Source organism: Peromyscus californicus, unplaced genomic scaffold, assembly GCF_007827085.1.
Source record: "Peromyscus californicus insignis strain IS unplaced genomic scaffold, ASM782708v3 Scaffold_17__1_contigs__length_78620276, whole genome shotgun sequence".
NCBI classification, from domain to species: domain Eukaryota; kingdom Metazoa; phylum Chordata; class Mammalia; order Rodentia; family Cricetidae; genus Peromyscus; species Peromyscus californicus.
In genome coordinates, this window is record NW_026294469.1 from 27,430,676 (window position 1) to 27,447,879 (window position 17,204).

Sequence of the window (17,204 nt, forward strand, 5' to 3'; positions counted from 1 at the left end):
GTTAGCTTTTGACCCATCTGTCTGTCAGGTGACCAACAGTGGGCAGCCACTCAGGAGCACCCTGGACCACTACAGTGGAAAGAACCGGTCCAGGGTTTACAGAGGAGGCCAGAGGAAGAGTCTGTTTCAACGCTTTATTGACAGTTGGAAACAAACCCATCAAACTGGAGGTGAGGGCATCCCCAGAAGCCCAGGAGGCAAGGGGTTTGCATTTTGTCCCCTCTACTTAAAAAATTTTTAATTCAATGCATTTTAGCAAAAGTGATTAAAAAAGAAAAGGTCAAAGCCCCAGATGTCAGCTAGCAAGGAGGTGCTCAGGGAAGGACCAGACCACACTGTACCAGTCTTCTCAGAAAGTAGCCCGGGGGCTGCCACTGCTCCTTCAGACACAGCTCTAGCAACCCAAACCATCCTCCCTGCCACAAGGGCCCCGGGGACTGGCTTTGCATTTCCTAAACCCCCATGCTCTGGCGACTCTAAGTCTGGGTCAAGCCTGGACAGGCTCATTCCTTCTCTGGAGCCTTGGAGGGGAAGCTGAAAGGGGCTAAGGAGGGCAAGAAAGTGACCCTAAGCCAGAGACTCTGAGCTTACTGAGGTCTGGGCCACCCAGTCTGACTCATTGCTTACACAGTGGTGGTGGTTGGGGGGTGGGCAACCCTGTGCCCACTTCTCAACATCCACTTAGCATCTGCACATTTGGCTTGATAATTTAATACATTCATGAGAACACAGGATTGGAGCTCTTGCTACCCTATGGTGTGGCCCGGCCCAACCAGAGAAATTCTCTTGCCCCAGAACTGATGCTAGGGAAGGGTCTGCCTTGGCCTCAGGGTTTAGTCTTGAGGGATGGGGCCAACACCTAGACCATGTTCAGGAATGTTTGAACCTACCATCAAAGCCTCTTTTATTTTGGAAGGGGAAGGGGACCAAAGTAATTTTTTCTTAAAAAATTTTCATATAAAAATAGATCCATTTGCAAAACAATTTCTCAGCCAGGAGGCTCCACCTCCCATTTCCTTGGATGGAGGGGGTGAGGTGTTGGGATGGTCACACTACAGCCCACACTCCGAATGAGATGCACCAAAGCTCTGGGGAAGGCATGGGGGAGGGGGGCTCAGTTGCAGGGTGGAGATGCGGGGGGCTGGTGCAGAGGGTCCAGGGAGGCAAGGGCATAAGCATGGCAGCGGGCAGGGGGCGGGCCCCACACTGTCGCTACGCCCTGGCTACCTGCCTATGGCTCAGACCTGGGCCACAGTGGGAATAGGAGAGTGGTTGAGACCCTTTGCCTGGGAGACCTTTCCCAGGAAAGCGGGGGTAAGGGTGGGAGCTGCTTCCTGCTTTTGCAGAAGCAGCTCCCAATGCCACAGCACTAGTAATAAATAACTGCCAGGAGGAAAAGCAGAGGTGACAGCAGAGAAGGGGTCTAGCCCAAAGGGTCACAAGTCCCATGCTATTCTCAGGGCCAGAGACACCACAAAAGAAAAGCACAAATCCAGCAAGATTGACCTAGGGGAAGGCCCACTGGAAAGTGGGGCTGAGAAAGCAGGCTGGGTTCTGTCTGAGACCAGGACCTCTGGATAACATGGAGGAGACAGGGTTAAGGCAGCAAACACGGACCCTGCTTTGGTAATACCACAGCCAGGGATGGCTGGGCCGGGCTGAGGCCACCCTCCACTGCCCTTTCCTTCTGGCCTCCAGGAGCTGAAGCTGTATGTGATGTTCAGAGAGCAGCAGGCCAGACAGACAGACAGGGTCAGGTGGTGGAGAGGCCACTGCAGAGGGATAGATACCCCCTGGACCATTTAGGCACATGCTGCAGGTAGACAGTCAGTCGAGGCTTCACTTAGGAGCAGCAATGGCCATAGAGCCCAGCTTAGCTTGCACGGCCAACCAGCTCCTTGGCTTCCTCAAGGATTGTGGGGACTCCTTCACTTTTCTTGGGCACCTTAGCAGGACCGGCAGCCATGGCATCATCCTTGGTCAGCTCCGAGGCTAGCAGAGATGTGACTGCACACCCAGCTTTCCTGTTGACTACAAGAGAAGACATGAGATCCTGTCCTCAGAAGGCCTGGTTTCTAATCTCTTTACAACTTTACAGCAGGTATTCAGCCAGAAGCCATGCAGTTGTGGCTGCCTTGTCTGGTTCAGAGGTCTTTACAGAAGGAGGAACAGAGACTCAATGTAAAATATACCTCTGGGTGCAAGTGTGAAGGGCTGGACACAGCTGGACAGAGGAGGACTGGAGAGGCTGGGGAGATGGCCCAGCAGTTAAGAACAGTGGCTGCTCTTGCAGAGGACCTAGGTTTGGTTCCCAGCACCTGTATGGCAACTCACTATCAACTGTAACTTCAGTTCCGGGGAACCCAATGCCCTTTTCTGGCCTCCATGGGCACCAGGCATGCATAGGATGCATACATATAAATGTATGCAAAACATTCATACACATAAAATAAATAAATCTTAAAAAAAAGAAACTGGGTTTAAGTGTTGGCTATGTCATGTATCAAGAGAAACACAGTACTCAGAGTTCACTTTTCTCCTTTAGGTTTGTTGGAATTAAATATGTTAAAGCTTAGTACACAGTATTACTATTTGTCTAGGCATTCCACAGAAAGCTTGTGGGTGAGACTATAAGGCTGCTTTGGAAGGCTTGTTCTAGCAAAAGGGAGCGTTTAGTTGGTCTGTGAGGGGTTCCTGCAGGACTGCAGCCACTAACTGGCATCACGCGCACACCACACTCCCACGCCTTTTTCCAACAACCCAAGTCCACATGCCTGGCTCCTTCTCACCTCTTCAGGGTGTACCACATGCGTGTGCACGTACACACTGAGGAGTGAAATGATAAAATGTATGCCCGAGAAGGCCAAGGATGACCAAGAGGGAAATCCTAGAAAGAGACTCAGCCCAACTGCTCATTTATAAATTCATACTTGGAACCCCAGTATCCTCAACAGGAAGACAGCTTCTTGGGACAGGGCTTATCACATGACAACCACCTAGTTCCATGCCTTTTTAAGCAGCATGTAGAGACTACTGCATATATACTGAGCAATGTGGGGTTTTAAAAGCCAGACATAAAATGCTATAGGTGCTATAAATCAATGCACAGTTTAGGAAAAATCCACAGAGACAGAAGGTAGACTAACAGGAGAAGAGGGCATGGTGGCTCACCCCTATAACCCCAGTACTCAGGAGGCTGAGGCAAGAGAATTCTTAGTTGAAGGCCGGCATACTTAGAGGCTAGCCTCAGCTATGAGACCCTGTCTCAAAATTTCTAAATAAGCAACTAGAGACGGATAACAAATACCTCTTGCTCCTGCCAAAGTTTTTAATTAAAGCGCAAGTCAGGGGCTGGTGATATGGCTCAAGTGAATAAAGATACTTGACTCCAAGCCATGGTACCAAGTCATGGCATGTGTGTGCACGTATGAACGCACATGCACACACATTAAAAAAATAAAATAAAAAGTCAATGTCCGTACCTGGAACAACAACCACCAAGTCAATACCAGGGACTGATGGAGGGGAGAACCCAAGTTACTGCTACTCCCCAGAGAGAGAGAGGTTTACTGTGATGTGAGCACCACAGTTTGTACAAGCACTGAAACATCATCAGAGACTCCTTAAAAATACATACAACTTTTATGCATAAGTTAAAAAGTAATTGCTAATGGATATGGGGTTTCTTTTGGAGATGCTAAAAAAATATTTTAAAATATAACAATGGTGACCGTTGCACAGTCTTGTGACAGTCCCCAAACTGTATACCTAAGAATGGTGACATGAGAAAAAAAAAAAAAAAAAAAAGGCTGGGGTGGTAGCCCACACCTTTAGTCTTAATACTTGGGAGTCTGAAACAGGCAGATCTCTGTGAGTTCTGGGCCAACCCAGACTACATAGAGAGTTCCAGAAAAGCCAGGGCTCCACGGTGAGACCATCTATCCTGGGACCTCGGGAAAGCAGGAGTGGAGAAGGACCACGGACAGGCACAGCACCACCAACTGAAGGCTGCAGGGCGGGCCAGTCCAGAGGGGCCACAAACAAGGTTTCGGCTCTGCGCTAGCAAAAAGCTTTAGGTAAGCGGAAGCCAAACCGGGAAAAAGAGCCCAAGCCTTGCCCAGGACTGGCAGTCTCAGGGCAGAGCCATGACCCAACGCTACTGTTTTTACACACGCAGAGGCTGCCCACAGGTCAGGCAGGGAGCACACAATTCGTTCACAGATTACCAACTTAGAGGTCTCCTCCTCCTCCTCCTCCTCCTCCTCCTCCTCCTCCTCCTCCTCCTCCTCCTCCCAAGGGCACAAAGAATTGTCTACCAAGAGGAGAAAGAACAGTCAAAATCCTGCTGACAGCAGGTGGGGGTAGCAGGGTGCAGATCACAGGTGTGTGTGTGTGTGTGTGTGTGTGTGTGTGTGTGTGTGTGTGTGTGTGACAGAGAGAGAGAGAGAGAGAGAGAGAGAGAGAGAGAGAGAGAGAGAGAGAGGGAGACCTACACCCTCAAGGGCTTCACCAGGTGAATTAACTTGGGGAACTTGTGGAGGCAAACCACTGCCTCAGTAACTGACGTGTGAGGATGTGTGTGCTTTCCCGACTTCCCCTCTCAGTCTCTCCTCAGAGGTGCGCCTTTCCACTCTTCTGAAGCACTCACTTCTCCAGGACCCCACTGTCATACCAGAAACATGGTGGTCCAGTCTCTCTTCACTGCAACTACACATGAGTATGTATGTACACACATGTGCACATCCATCTAACTCTAGTGAGTGAACTCGTGCAACTGACTCTAGACTGAACACCTGCAATGGAGCAGCACAGATGATGGAGTTCCAGGGAAGCAAGCCTAAGCTCTGCTTTCTTTGACGGCTTCCTCTAAGACTCCCTGTTGTACCTAATCCAACAGTGTTTCAGGATATTTCTATACTCACTAGATTTCTGATTCATTACATGTGTCCTAAGAACCCGAGGAGCATGGCAGACAGGAAAAACAGCACAATTTCCTCTTTAAGCCTTGAAAGTAAGTACATGAGGGATGGACACGAAGTGATCCAAGGTTAAGAACGAGAAAGCTTGGGCCAGGCAGTGGAGGCGCACACCTTTAATCCCAGCACTCAGGAGGCAGAGCCAGGCGGATGGATCTCTGTGAGTTCAAGGCCAGCCTAGTCTACAGAGTGAGATCCAGGACAGGCTCCAAAACTATACAAGAGAAGCCCTGTCTCAAAACTCCCTCCACCTCCCCAAAAAAGAAAACTCTTGTTCCAACTGATGAAAAGAACCCCAGCATCCCAGTTTCTGATCACCATTATGCTGAGCAGACTAAACAATCAGGAAAATTGACTTCTTCCCTCTGTAAGACTACTGAGTCCTCACAGTAGCCACAGAAACAGGTTAGTGTTTGTACAGGATCCGGGACAATTACTAACTAGGAGAATGGGCCCACAGATTTGGGTGTAGAGGTGGAGTCTGAGAAAATGGTCCAAGTCAGAATCCTAGAAGGTAGGAATAAACAAGATAAGCATCTAAGGAAAACCTGAGAAGTAATACTAAGAGCACAGCTCAATTAGGAAAAGTGCAATGGTTCAGGAAAAAACTCCTGAGACAGGAGCTCTGAACTACTGCTCAAGAGGAAGTGCTCGTGTTAATAGGCTTCCTCAGGGAAGAAGGAACTAGGACAGATGGGACAGTCATTATCATCCTAATAACTCATCATTGTCTGAAACTACACTAATTATACCTCTTGTCCTAGTTCTATAAAACTGGGGAGAGTAGTGATAAGGAACACTCTTTCCAGACAAGGGGTCATCAGAAAACCTCCCCGGGTACAATTTTACCATCCCCAGAACTCTCTTGGTAATAATCCCAGGCCAGAGTTTTCTGGCCTAAATAGAGGGCACTGTCATTTCCTGTCCAATAATACAGGCTTAGTGGGAAGAACCCTGGACTTGGACTCACAAAAGCAGGATACAGTTCTAGCTTTATTATTAGGTTTGGGATTATAATTTTTAAAAATTTTTTCTGTGTAGCCCTGGCTGTCCTGGAACTGGCTCTGTAGACCAGGCTGGCCTTGAACTCAGAGATCCACCTAGGATAGGCAGGGTAGATACTAATCAATAGAAGGGTCTTTTAGTCTTCTCAAGGCTCTAACACAGACCTTGATTAGCATAAATTCCATTTATGCTAATCTGGGAGACAGCAGAAGACTCCAGAGAGATTTCTTTCTTGACTTTCATTCTAGTATGTAAGTGGCCTACTACAATTCAGGCTTGGAGATAAAGCTGAGTCATTAAAACCACAAGCTGACTCAATCACAGCTGGAAATAGCAGCTGTAATACAATCACAAGGATTCTTCCGCTCGACACTCAAGCCATTGTTCTCTCACACTGCAGACCCCAGCAATTTACATGTTCCTTTAATGAACCAGCCCTGACAGTAACTCTCCTCTTCCAACTCTTCAATGGGTCTTTGTATCCCGGTCACTCCTTCACGTCTCTAGAGACTGGAAGACTTTACCATTCCTGGAGGCTCTAGGGAAAAAGCTAGTGTCTCGGAATAGAGACAGCTGCCTCTGGGGATGGGAAAGACGGAGGCAGGTAAGCCTGACAGGTTTCTGGTTCTTTGGCTCTCAGCACTTGGTCATGAGCAGTGGTTCTCAATCTCGGGATCTTAACCCATTTCGGGGGTGTGTGTCGTATATCGGTTATCCCACATGTCAGATATTTACATTTCGATTCATAATAGTAGCAAAATTGCAGTTATGCAGTACAACAAAATAACTTTAGGGTTGTGGTCACCGTAACACGAGGAACCATGTTAAAGTGCTGCAACATTAGGAAGGGTGAGAACCACTGGTCATGAGGAGAGTCAAGAGGGAGCCAGACCAAGAACAGAGCAGCGGGGTCCAGCAGCCCTGGGGGGAGCTTGAGACCCCTGGAGCCTCTGCACTTCGAGAACAGGGCCTTCAAAACTCCAATCTTTTTCTTTGAAGAAAAGATCCTAACTCCTTGGCAAGCCACTCTGATGCCATTTTCTGTGATGTCGGATGTGAGGCCACACCCTTTAGACGATGTGAAAGGACCCAAGTCTAAAACGCTCGCAGAGTAACTAGATGTGTTTTATAGAGTCTCCCAGATGTTTGATGAACTCAGTAAACCCGATCAAAAAGACAAGATTACAAGCTGACTTACTATGCAGTCCTCGTTTTCAACTTCTTTTAATTTCAGTATTTCCTGTAAGTCCCCTAGAACTGTCTTTCTAACTGGGAGGTAGTACCCTGACCTGAAAGGTAGTTGAATTGAAAAGGTAGTTCTGACAAAATCCTTTTTTTCTTTACAACCAAGTCCTGGTTTTTCACTAGGAAAGCAGTAGAGAATGGGGCATCCCCAGCAGAGGGAAGTCACTGACGCCTGGCTGCTTGTACAGGAAGCATCTGGGTCTCTAGTACAATTCCCAGGAAAAGGCTTAAGAGGGAATTCCCCAAAGTCTGAAGCAGGCTGGGCTTAGTTAAGAGGGTCATGGAAGACAGTACAGTGAGATGCATGGTACTTTTGATGGGCAGGAAACAGTGCTGAGAGAACCTCTACAAAACCTCAACACCAAAGGAGTGCTGTTAGCTGAAAGACTGGATGTCCTAATCAGAGTTCTACGCCCTTCACACCCGCTTCTCCTCCCTTGAGACCCTGCACTCAGCAAACCGTTCCAGCCAGCACAGTTTACATGGGTAGTATAATCTGAGCCTGCTAGGCCCTCCTTCCAGGTGTGCTGGGCACCAGAGGTCCCAGAGACATCACCGTAGCCATCTTCTCTCTAGAGCAGCTTCCAAGTGAAGCTCCTATCAGATGTGTCTACAGAGCTGCCAGCAAATGGGGACAGGCTTTAACTCTGCACAGAGATGCTTCTGCTGTAGCTCTTACCCTCTGACAGAAAGAAGCCATCACATCTAGGCCTCTAAAGGATCCCAGCGTGGACTTTCTAATGTGCGAGGAAGAGGCCCAGATAATCCATTCTCAGTGCACAGAAATGGGAAGTTTCTAAACCCCAGAACATCACTTGCTCTTTAGGCCTCCACTAGCATGACCAGGAGCAGAGACCCCACGCCCCCTCTAATACCCAATTAGGTTCCATTTGCTTACTTACCTTGACGGGGCCCTCTCTTTCGTCGGAATGCTGCCCCTGACTGCAGAGCTTCTAGAAGACTGTCCATCACACCTGTCTCATCTCCCTCTGTCATGAACAAAGACAGAGGTGTCAATTCTTCAGCCAGACCAGGATAGCAAATATCAAGCTGCACATGAACTGCATGGCTGCTGCATGGCTCTCCCTCCCTCACACTGGCTGACAGCTCAAAACAGATAAGAAAGCTTCAACCTCTCAAGTCTCACAGACCTTTGTTTACTTTGTGTTTTTTTAAAAAATGCCTGAAAACTCGCTGCCTGTTAGTGAGAACCCTGAGGTACTTCTTGCAATGTCATCCTACCCACATTAATCAGGACCAGCACACAGACTCCTAGGACTGTCTAACTCCAAGATCTGAGTAAGCAGAGACACAGTTATGAACCAAAAGGCAGCTGTGCTGGGCAAGATAACCGTGCCTGTAATCCCAGCACTTGGGAGGTGGAAGCAGGAAGATGTGGAGTTCAAGGCTAGCCTGGGCTACGTAGGAAGAATTGTATGTGTGTGTGGGGGGGGGGCGGGGGGTGGTTTGCAAAGCACCTATTGTAACTATTATCAGCCCCAGTGTTTCACTCCCGTTTGTATGAACCACTGAGAGCTCAGGCTTCAGAGGAGGATTAAAGGAAGAGAGCCCACTGGCCAAGACTCAATTTCACGTAACTACTGCTTACAGTGGTTATATCTTGCTGAAGATAGCTCTGCATGTAAAAGCTGAAAGCAGCTTGGCTGGAATGCAAAGAGTTAATGTAGAATCCCAGTTCTGGCCAGGCTCAGTTTCCATGGCAACAGCTCAGGATAGTGAAATCTGACACTGAAATCCCAAGGAGCTGGTTGGCTACTAGCTGAAGACTAGGGCTCATTACTGCCAGCGCCACCTGCTGTCTGAACATCACCAGTGCAGCTGACCTACATTCCATTTCATTTGCCTGACCCAGGCACTCGGAATAGGGTAAGGTCCACTACGCCACCTGCTGGCTGGGCTATAGCTCTTATCCCAAATGCTATTTGGTTCTCCACCTTGCTCCCATTACATCCTATGCAATGTAGTAGGGGGAAAGCCCTGGAGGCCCAGGGAGAATAGGGAGGGAAATGAGGGATACCTGGTATGAACTTTTAAGTGTTACGAGAACAAAGTTGTTGGCCTAAATACAAGTGAGGTAAGGTCAAGGAACTACTCTGAAGGTCTCTGGGCTCAAACCTTGTTAGTCTCTACTGTTTGTGCTTAGCATATTTTTAAGACTTGTCAGCCCCAAGAACCCCTCACTTCAGAGGTTCACAGCCCTTCAGATCAGCACAGGGCCATGAGCTGCATATGCGGCATTTACTGTATTTCCGCTGCCCTCAGGAGTAGTGGGGGGCAGGGATCCTCCGCAGGATAGAAGCAGAGACAGGAAACAGAGGGCCAGTAATTGAGACCATATGCTCAAACAAAGACATGTTTCTGCTGGAGAGAGAGAGTGGCCAGCTTTTCACCCCCTTCCAGAAGTTCAATCCATTTATGATCTCAGATGTGCATACAACATGCTAAGTGGTAATAGGAACACCGTACTGGTAAAGTAAGAAGAAAGGAGAGTAACTACAAGATGGGAGGAGTCAGGGAAACGTTTTTGGGAACCCAAAATATTGAGCAGCAGGAATGAGAACAGGTCAGGGAACATTCTGGACAGGCAGAAAGAAAGAGTGGGTGTGACAGTAATTCCCAAATCACAAGGACGATGAGACATAGTACAAGAGCCAGGAAGGAGAGGAAAAATTAACCATGTTAAAATCCAGCACCAGGAGCTTGGCTGCAGAAGGCTGACAAAAACCATTTGCCATGGCCTACGTTTAGACCCGGGCAACTCCGCCCTGGTTAGCTCTAGGTTCTAGACAGACACCTCCAACGCCCTGCACAGTCGCACCTGCATTCATGTCGATGAGCTGCTCCCGCTTCTGCTGCTTCTCCAGCCGCTCCTTCTCCGCCTTCTCCTTGGCTAGTTTAGCTCTCCGCATCTTTTCTTCTGTTTCCCGGCGCTTCTGATTCTCCTTGACTGCTTGCTGAAGCACCGAGTGGAGGGGAGGAGACACGGACACACAACGCCAGATGGAGGATATGTAGGCAAGTGTAAACCCACCAATAACCATTAGGAACCCCATGGAAAGTTAGCAGTTCACCCCTGCTCACCAAAAACATATTTCTAAAGTTGTGCAGGTCCATAAAGAACTCTTCCACAGACAACTTCTTCGGGTCAAAGACGAAGTAGTCCCCCAGCTCCTTATATAGAGTCTCCATGTTGGAGTGCATCATCCGTAGCTTGTTATACTGTTCCTGTGCATCCTTCACAAAGCTGTGCAGCCAGGGAGTAAAGGACCAAGATCAAGAAGTAGACCCAGGCCAGAGGACCAGTCAAAGATGTAGAATGGGCTGTGCAGCGAACGCCATATAGTACTGCTCATGACAGAGAACAGAAGCACTCTGACTATTCAGTGGAACAAACCATAAGCTATGGCTTACCTATACTGCATAGGCTACTACAGACACGAGGCTGAGACGTGCAGATAAAGCTACATGATGCAGGTTCGTGTAAAACAAACAATGAGTGCAAATCAGAACGTGGTGGTGGTTACCTCTGTGAAAGGGTGTGTCTATGGCAGCAGTGGGGCACGGAGGAGGGACTCAGGGGCTTTTAGTGAAGGTGGGTATGTTCATAAAGGGAACAGGGCACAGAGTAGGGACTCAGGGATTTGTAGTTTACCTGCAAGGTTTGCTTTCCCTTCTACAGTAAGTTTAAAAATTGTGTATTTACTGGAAAGAAAAAATTCAAAGGTGAAAACTGAATATTGCCATCATCTATCTATCCTACTCCCCAGAGAAGACTTTCCTTTCCTTGGGATCAAGTCCTCTAAAGAAAGGATATAGTCATTTTCTCAACAAACTTGTCCTTTTCGTCTGTGGCAGCTGGGAAATTCTGAACATCACGTTCCACATCAGCGATCTGTTTCCTCATCTGATCTAAGTTCTTCTGCAAGTTCTCAGCAGAAACTAGAGGAGAGAAAGAGAGGAACTTACTGGCGTCCCGAGCTCTCTTATCCCCCCTTGCAGGCACCCTGCTTAGGCCCTTCCCTTTCTCCTCTATGCTCGCTCCTCTAGCCTGCACATGCTCTCTGACTCACACGCTGGTTTGGATCTTTGCAGTGAAAGCGTGATTATTTGCTAACTGAACTTGCTACCTTCACACTCTACAATACTAGCAGAAGCAGACTTCCTATCATTTCAAAAGCACCCATGGAATCCCCTGAGACCTTGGTCTCATTTATTTCAGGTTAACAGGGTTTCAGAGGGAGACATAGGTAGGAACCCAGAAGCAGGGTGGATAGCTGTCTCATTTCAACCAGACAATGAGGCCGAATGCCTGTCAGTCTGTCTTTCAGAATGACAAAAGCTGTGGACCTAGCCGGATAGCACCTGCCTTCCAGCATGCGTGTGCACGTGCGTACATGTGCATGTGGTATTCCAAGGAAAGGAAAAGGCACTTCCTCTTGTACACAGGCTGTCTTCAGCCTCACACTCCTCCCTGAACCTTAGACACCTAAGTACCTAAATTCCTTTATTCTCACTTAAAACCAGCTGAACTGAAAATGATTTAAAGTCTATACAGTGTCTTATTTCTTTCCCCATGTAGAGACTTGGGCTCAGGACCACCTTTTTAAGAACAATTTTCAAATTACATTTGTTTATTTGTGTATGTGTTTGAGTGCCATGGGTTTGTGTGTGTGTGGGGGGGGGTGCTGGTTTAGGTGGTTGGTTCTCTCCTTCCACTATGTCGGTCCCAGGGACTGAATTCAGGTTGGAAGGCTTGGCAGCAAGCACCTTCTAGCTGTGCCCTACACTGCCTTACCTCGGCTGGCTTTCTCTACGTGGGCAAGCTCATCAGGAAACTTGAGGACGTCAGGGTAGTCATTCTCACATAACTCAGCCAGGAAATGCAACAAAGTCATCTTCTGATCTGCGGACTTGGTGTCTCGGAGCTTGGGGTGAGAGGAGAATTGTTAGTCCTGGCTTGCCCCAAATCACCTTAGGCCAATACTGGGCTCAAGCAGCCTCCCCTCTGCCATCCTGTCTAACCCCATGGTTCACCTTGCAGAGGAAGCTGATATTGAAGCCGAAAGCGCCAGCATTCCTGGAGCCAGCATTCATATAGTTCCCAACAAGCAGTGTGATCTCCAGAAGGCTGGAGAAGCTCTCGCTCTTACGCAGCTCCTCACATGCAGCAGTGACAGACACGATCTCTGGCTTGATATTCTCAACTTGCTCACTGAATTGTAGCTTGAAGAGAATGGCATTGAGGCGAGGCCGAAGACGGGGCACTGTGCCCATCTAATGGGGAAGGCAAGAAGTTCCATTATGGAGCTAACGGAGAGAGACATCAAAAAATACAAGCCGAGCCTCCTCTGGGAGGTTGGGGCTCCAGAGCAAGGGGGTGGAGTTGGGGAGAGACACAGAGAAATTGATTGACTAAAAGATTCAAAATAGATCAGAGGCAAGGAGCAAGTGCCCAGGCTGGTCTCCAGAGGGAAGGGAATAAAGGAGTTGAAAAAGACTGCTATTGGCCTCACTCACCACCACGCCAAACTGCTCTGATTCAGCCAGATCATCATACTCATCCTTCAGTTCAGAAAGCATTTTTAACTGCTCTGGTTCTGGCATCTGTTTAATGAGGTTCTGGAAAAGAGAGTAAATGCATGTGGGGTGAGCTAAAAGCCTGACTCTAAGTTCCACACTCTGCCCAATGATAATGAAGGAAGCACGGGGGCAGGGCAGCTTGTGAGATGGGAAGATTCCTGAGTCTGCTGAGCTAACCTACCCACCAGGGACACAGCTTCAGCCAGCATTTTGAGTCAAAACTGCTTGAAGACGCTCCTGCTCACCAAGCGAGGAGAGGCTGGTGTACAGCTGTGCAGAGGAGCCAGCTCTGGCAGGACCTCCCTGTGTACAGCTGTGCAGAGGAGCCAGCTCTGGCAGGACCTCCCTGTTACTTACCTGGATCATAGATTCAGTGAGAACAGCCTCATTCACCTCCAGGATAACGTTCTTAATCTCTTGATAGGGCATGCGGAAGGAACCCAAAAAGATTGCTGCCAGAGAATGAGAGAAAGACAGGTTCTTCTTATCTTCTTCCCCATTCCAGACCCCCCTGGAAGCCCACTCTACCTAGGCAGCTGAAATCTGAGCCCGAGTCCAGTGTTCCAGCTCCTACTGTCACCCATTCCCACACACAAGCCACATCAGGCCACACAGCAACTCCACTGCTTAGCACATTCGACAAACACCGTGCCTGTGATCACAGAATCTCAGAGCCACTCACCTCCTTGTTTAGATCCCCTCTCCTACAAAGCTGCCATTGCCTTGACTTGTTCGTTCTTAAAACAGCCAAGCCCCACTCCTAAGAAGTACACCCTGTACTTCCAGTTCCCCCACATTCTAATCTGACCCTCAGCTTTAACCCTCAGAGCTGGAGAGGTGCTCAGGGGCTAAGGCACTGGCTGCTCTTGCAGAGGGCTTGGGTTGGTTCCCAGCACTACATGGCAGCTGACAACCACCTGTAACCAGTTCCTACAGACCGAGCCTTCTCTTCAGGCCTCCTCAGGCTCTAGGTATACATCCATACATGCAGGTAAAACACTTATTTACATATAGAAAACCAAGTCTATATGCAGCTCTTTCCCTTGACTGCACACCCCAGCTTCTCTATCTGACCCTAGGTAGCCCTGGCTGTCCTAGTGCTGGGATTAAAGGTGTGTGTTACCATAGCCGGCTCTTAAGGTGACCCTAACATCGTTTCCTTCAGCATATGCAGTCAAGTCTATCTTAAAAAAATCTTCTTCGACTCAGTGTTCTCTTCTATTATCAACATCTGTTTTTTTCCTTTATAGCCTTCTGAAAACACAGTCATCTATTTTTTTCACTCTTAGAACTTCCACCTATTATATATCTCCTCACAAAGCCAGCGAAAAGACAGCAATCAGTGGGTGCACTCTAGAGAAGGTCCTACCTTGTCTCCTGACTCAAATCTACAGCCACTCTGTGCTTGGTGAACTTGCCTCATTCAGCATATTGATCATCTCATTAGTTTAAAACAGCTCATCTTCCTTCCTAGTCAGAAACTGAGCCTGAAAATCATTGCCAAAGCAGCCTTCCCAAAGACTACATAAGGCGGTGACAGTCACCTTCCTGATGAAAATCTCCGCAGTAACTCCCACAGCTGGAACAGTCTGCAGTTCTGACTGCCCCGAGTCATCTCAGGCACATGGGCTCACCCCTCCTGAAGGGAGTTAGTCCTCCCTTTACTTAACTCCTGGACAGGTCTTCAACCCATTTTAAATGGTACCTTCGAGAACACTCTTGGCCTTCCTTCAGCACTCACCATGTGGCATGGAAGCCTTCGTGCTAGTACTTGCCTAGGTATTCTAGCACACCCTTAGGTGACAATCACCTCCAGCCACTTTTGTTTTCCTGTCTCCACAGACACATAGGTCAAGAGGACAGAGACTGTCTGACTTGGCTTTGCATTTTTAGGATTAAACAGGCACTTCTGCCTCCTAGACTGTTCTACTCTAGGCAGTCTAATCCTATGCCCTCCTCCCTAGTTCTGAGGAACTGAAACAGGGTCTGGGATGTGCTAAGCTAATGCCCTACTGCTAACGACACCCCCAACCCTCAACTCTTTGGCTTTTTTCCCTTTCATTTTGCAGAGTGAGCACAGATTTATTAAGGAAAAGTGAGAAAGAACTCACATGAGCGGAAGGGGTCATGAAGGAGAAAGAATGGCCCCCATTCCTTTCTAAGTTGTTTCCCATCTTAATATCATTCCACTGAGAACAATAATGTATTACATTATAGTCTTTCTTCTATCGTTTTCTAAAATAACAATCACTCACGCATTATCTTCCTAGACACACTCTTAGGAACAGAAATTAACATTACTTTAGTCTCCATAAAAAGACATCACTAGCTGGACAGTGGTGGCACACGCCTTTAATCCCAGCACTCTGGAGGCAGAGGCAGGTGGATCTCGTTCGAGACCAGCCTGGTCTACAGAGTGAGTTCAGGACAGCCAGGACTGTTACACAGAGAAACCCTGACTTGAAAAAACCAAACCAACCCCCCAACCCCACCCCCCGGCCACAAAACATCACCACAGACTTTCATTTAGCAATACCTATACATATTAAATTAAGGTTATATGGTCAAACATAATATAAAAACTATGCTTGCTTCTGAAGCATATACCACAACTGGAATGGTCAGCATGGTCCTGTGCAAGAAGGACATGCACATTTATGGAGCATTACTTAATTTTTAGTGTGAAATTTTTGTTCGTTTGTTTTTTGAGATAGCATTTCTGTAGCTCTGGCTGTCTTGGAACTAGCACTGTAGACCAGGCTGGCCTCAAACTCACAGAGATCCGCCTGCCTCTGCCTCCCGGAGCAAAGGGAGGAAATATATATGTATGTGTGTGTGTGTGTGTGTGAGAGAGAGAGTATGTGTGTACGTACACACACACACACACACACACACACACACACACACACACACACACAGACTTACTGTCTCACTATATCACTCTGAATGTACCTATAAATATGTATACTAGTAGTTTGGATGACTTTTGGACAAGTTATAACATTTGAATCTTAAGTTTTCTCATGTGGAAAAATAAAGACAGTAACTATAAGATTATGAACGAGCTTATGGAATATATACTCTTTCATTTATACAACACATGACTAACATGTACCTAATAGAACCTGTCACATGCCAGACTCTCAAATAATTGTGACCAAAAGAATTAGTATCTGTATTACTCAGCATAAAGGAGGTACAGATTGAAAGCTGAAATGAACAAGCAGGATAACATTGATCTTAACCACAAATCAGGCAGTAACTGTATCAACTTGTGTGACATGCTCTCCAACCTGGAAGTTTTTCACTACTGGAGAACAGAAGAAACACAGTACCATATGCTTTACTCTCTGGGGTTACCATCCTACTCTGACAAGCACAAGATTTACCTCCCCTCTTCTAAATGTAAATAATTTTAGTTTAACTGAAGCCACAATAGCAGCTGCGTTCCTTATCAGAGGCAGAAGGAAACTCACTGAGGCCGAAACCCTGCGGGAGACATCCTGTTGACATAAGGAAAAGTAGGACTTCGAAAGAAGTTTGCCAGGCATGGTAGTGTCCACTAAAACTCCAGCACTCAGAGGCTGAAGCAGGAGGACTGTCAGTTCAAGGACAGCCAAGCTACATAGCAAGATCACATCTCAACCCTTCCCAACCCCCAGGAAAATAAAATAAAAAAGGAAACTCCTTAGCTCCATAACTAGACACATTCCTAAAACCTTCACCTGCTTCCTTGACATAAAGCTGGATTCCTGTCAACCCTGCTGTGCTACTGAAGCATCTGATGAGATACTGAAGCCTCACCGTGCACTGCCTGGCACAGAGCAGGAATTCAACAAGAGGCATTTCACATGGAGGGACCTTAGACCCAGGCAAAGTACGTTCTTACAGGAACACCTTCACAATATTAGAAGCTGGGATCACAAGAATTACTCACAGAGATTCTGGGCTGTCTTTGAGTCCAACACTTTTAGCTCTTTTACTTTTTTCTTTTGCACAGATTTCTTTTCTTCTCCACCTTCTTGATCCTTCTTGGCTAGTGAGGGAAATCAGAAAAACACCATTAAGAATAAACCACCTTTGTGCATTACTGCATTAGAACTGTCCTGGCAGTTTTTACTTCCTCTCTGTCTCTCCATTATACTCCTTCAAGGCTAATCTCATTAGCCACTCTTCTATAGCTAAATGCCCCCACAAGAATATCTCCTTTGCATTTCTTCTCTTCAATAGTTATCAATAATGCTTTCCTCCTTAAATAGAATCTACCTACAGGGCACAGCTAATTGTCTGCGAAGAACCAAGAGTAAATATCTTAGGTGTCAGAAGCCATACGGTCTGTCTCAACTTACAAAGTTATTTTTATTTTGTGTATACCGG

The 17,204-nt window shown here is 47.3% G+C and overlaps 2 protein-coding genes across 2 annotated transcripts; both read right to left on the bottom strand.

The window, feature by feature from the left end:
* Positions 1-120: 120 nt before the first annotated feature.
* On the bottom strand, positions 121-10,523 carry LOC128112739 (protein diaphanous homolog 1-like). The gene is made up of 4 exons (XM_052742022.1): positions 10,329-10,523; positions 10,066-10,201; positions 8,129-8,215; positions 121-2,031 (listed from the first exon to the last, which is right to left on the bottom strand). Exons 1-4 carry the CDS (start codon positions 10,449-10,451, stop codon positions 1,874-1,876), a joined length of 504 nt encoding a protein of 167 aa, XP_052597982.1. The 5' UTR covers positions 10,452-10,523; the 3' UTR covers positions 121-1,873.
* Positions 10,524-11,031: 508 nt separating this feature from the next.
* Positions 11,032-16,863, bottom strand: LOC128112737 (protein diaphanous homolog 1-like). Its single transcript, XM_052742021.1, has 6 exons — positions 16,765-16,863; positions 13,185-13,279; positions 12,765-12,866; positions 12,282-12,521; positions 12,043-12,172; positions 11,032-11,186 (listed from the first exon to the last, which is right to left on the bottom strand). The coding sequence occupies exons 2-6, from the start codon at positions 13,254-13,256 to the stop codon at positions 11,047-11,049; spliced, it is 684 nt and encodes a 227-aa protein (XP_052597981.1). The 5' UTR covers positions 13,257-13,279; positions 16,765-16,863; the 3' UTR covers positions 11,032-11,046.
* Between the last annotated feature and the right edge of the window lie 341 nt (positions 16,864-17,204).

Bases quoted from the DNA above. Each gene is read 5' to 3' on its own strand.
- LOC128112739 (XM_052742022.1), bottom strand. From the start codon at position 10,451: ATGATGCACTCCAACATGGAGACTCTATATAAGGAGCTGGGGGACTAC. The intron at 10,202-10,328 runs GTGAGCAGGGGT...TCGGTGCTTCAG, and splicing joins ACTTTAGAAATATGTTTTTG to CAAGCAGTCAAGGAGAATCA. The intron at 2,032-8,128 runs GTAAGTAAGCAA...CTTCTCTTGTAG, and splicing joins AAAGAGAGGGCCCCGTCAAG to TCAACAGGAAAGCTGGGTGT.
- LOC128112737 (XM_052742021.1), bottom strand. From the start codon at position 13,256: ATGCCCTATCAAGAGATTAAGAACGTTATCCTGGAGGTGAATGAGGCT. The intron at 12,522-12,764 runs GTGAGTGAGGCC...CTTCCCCATTAG, and splicing joins CAGAGCAGTTTGGCGTGGTG to ATGGGCACAGTGCCCCGTCT. The intron at 11,187-12,042 runs GTAAGGCAGTGT...TCTCTCCTCTAG, and splicing joins CGTAGAGAAAGCCAGCCGAG to TTTCTGCTGAGAACTTGCAG.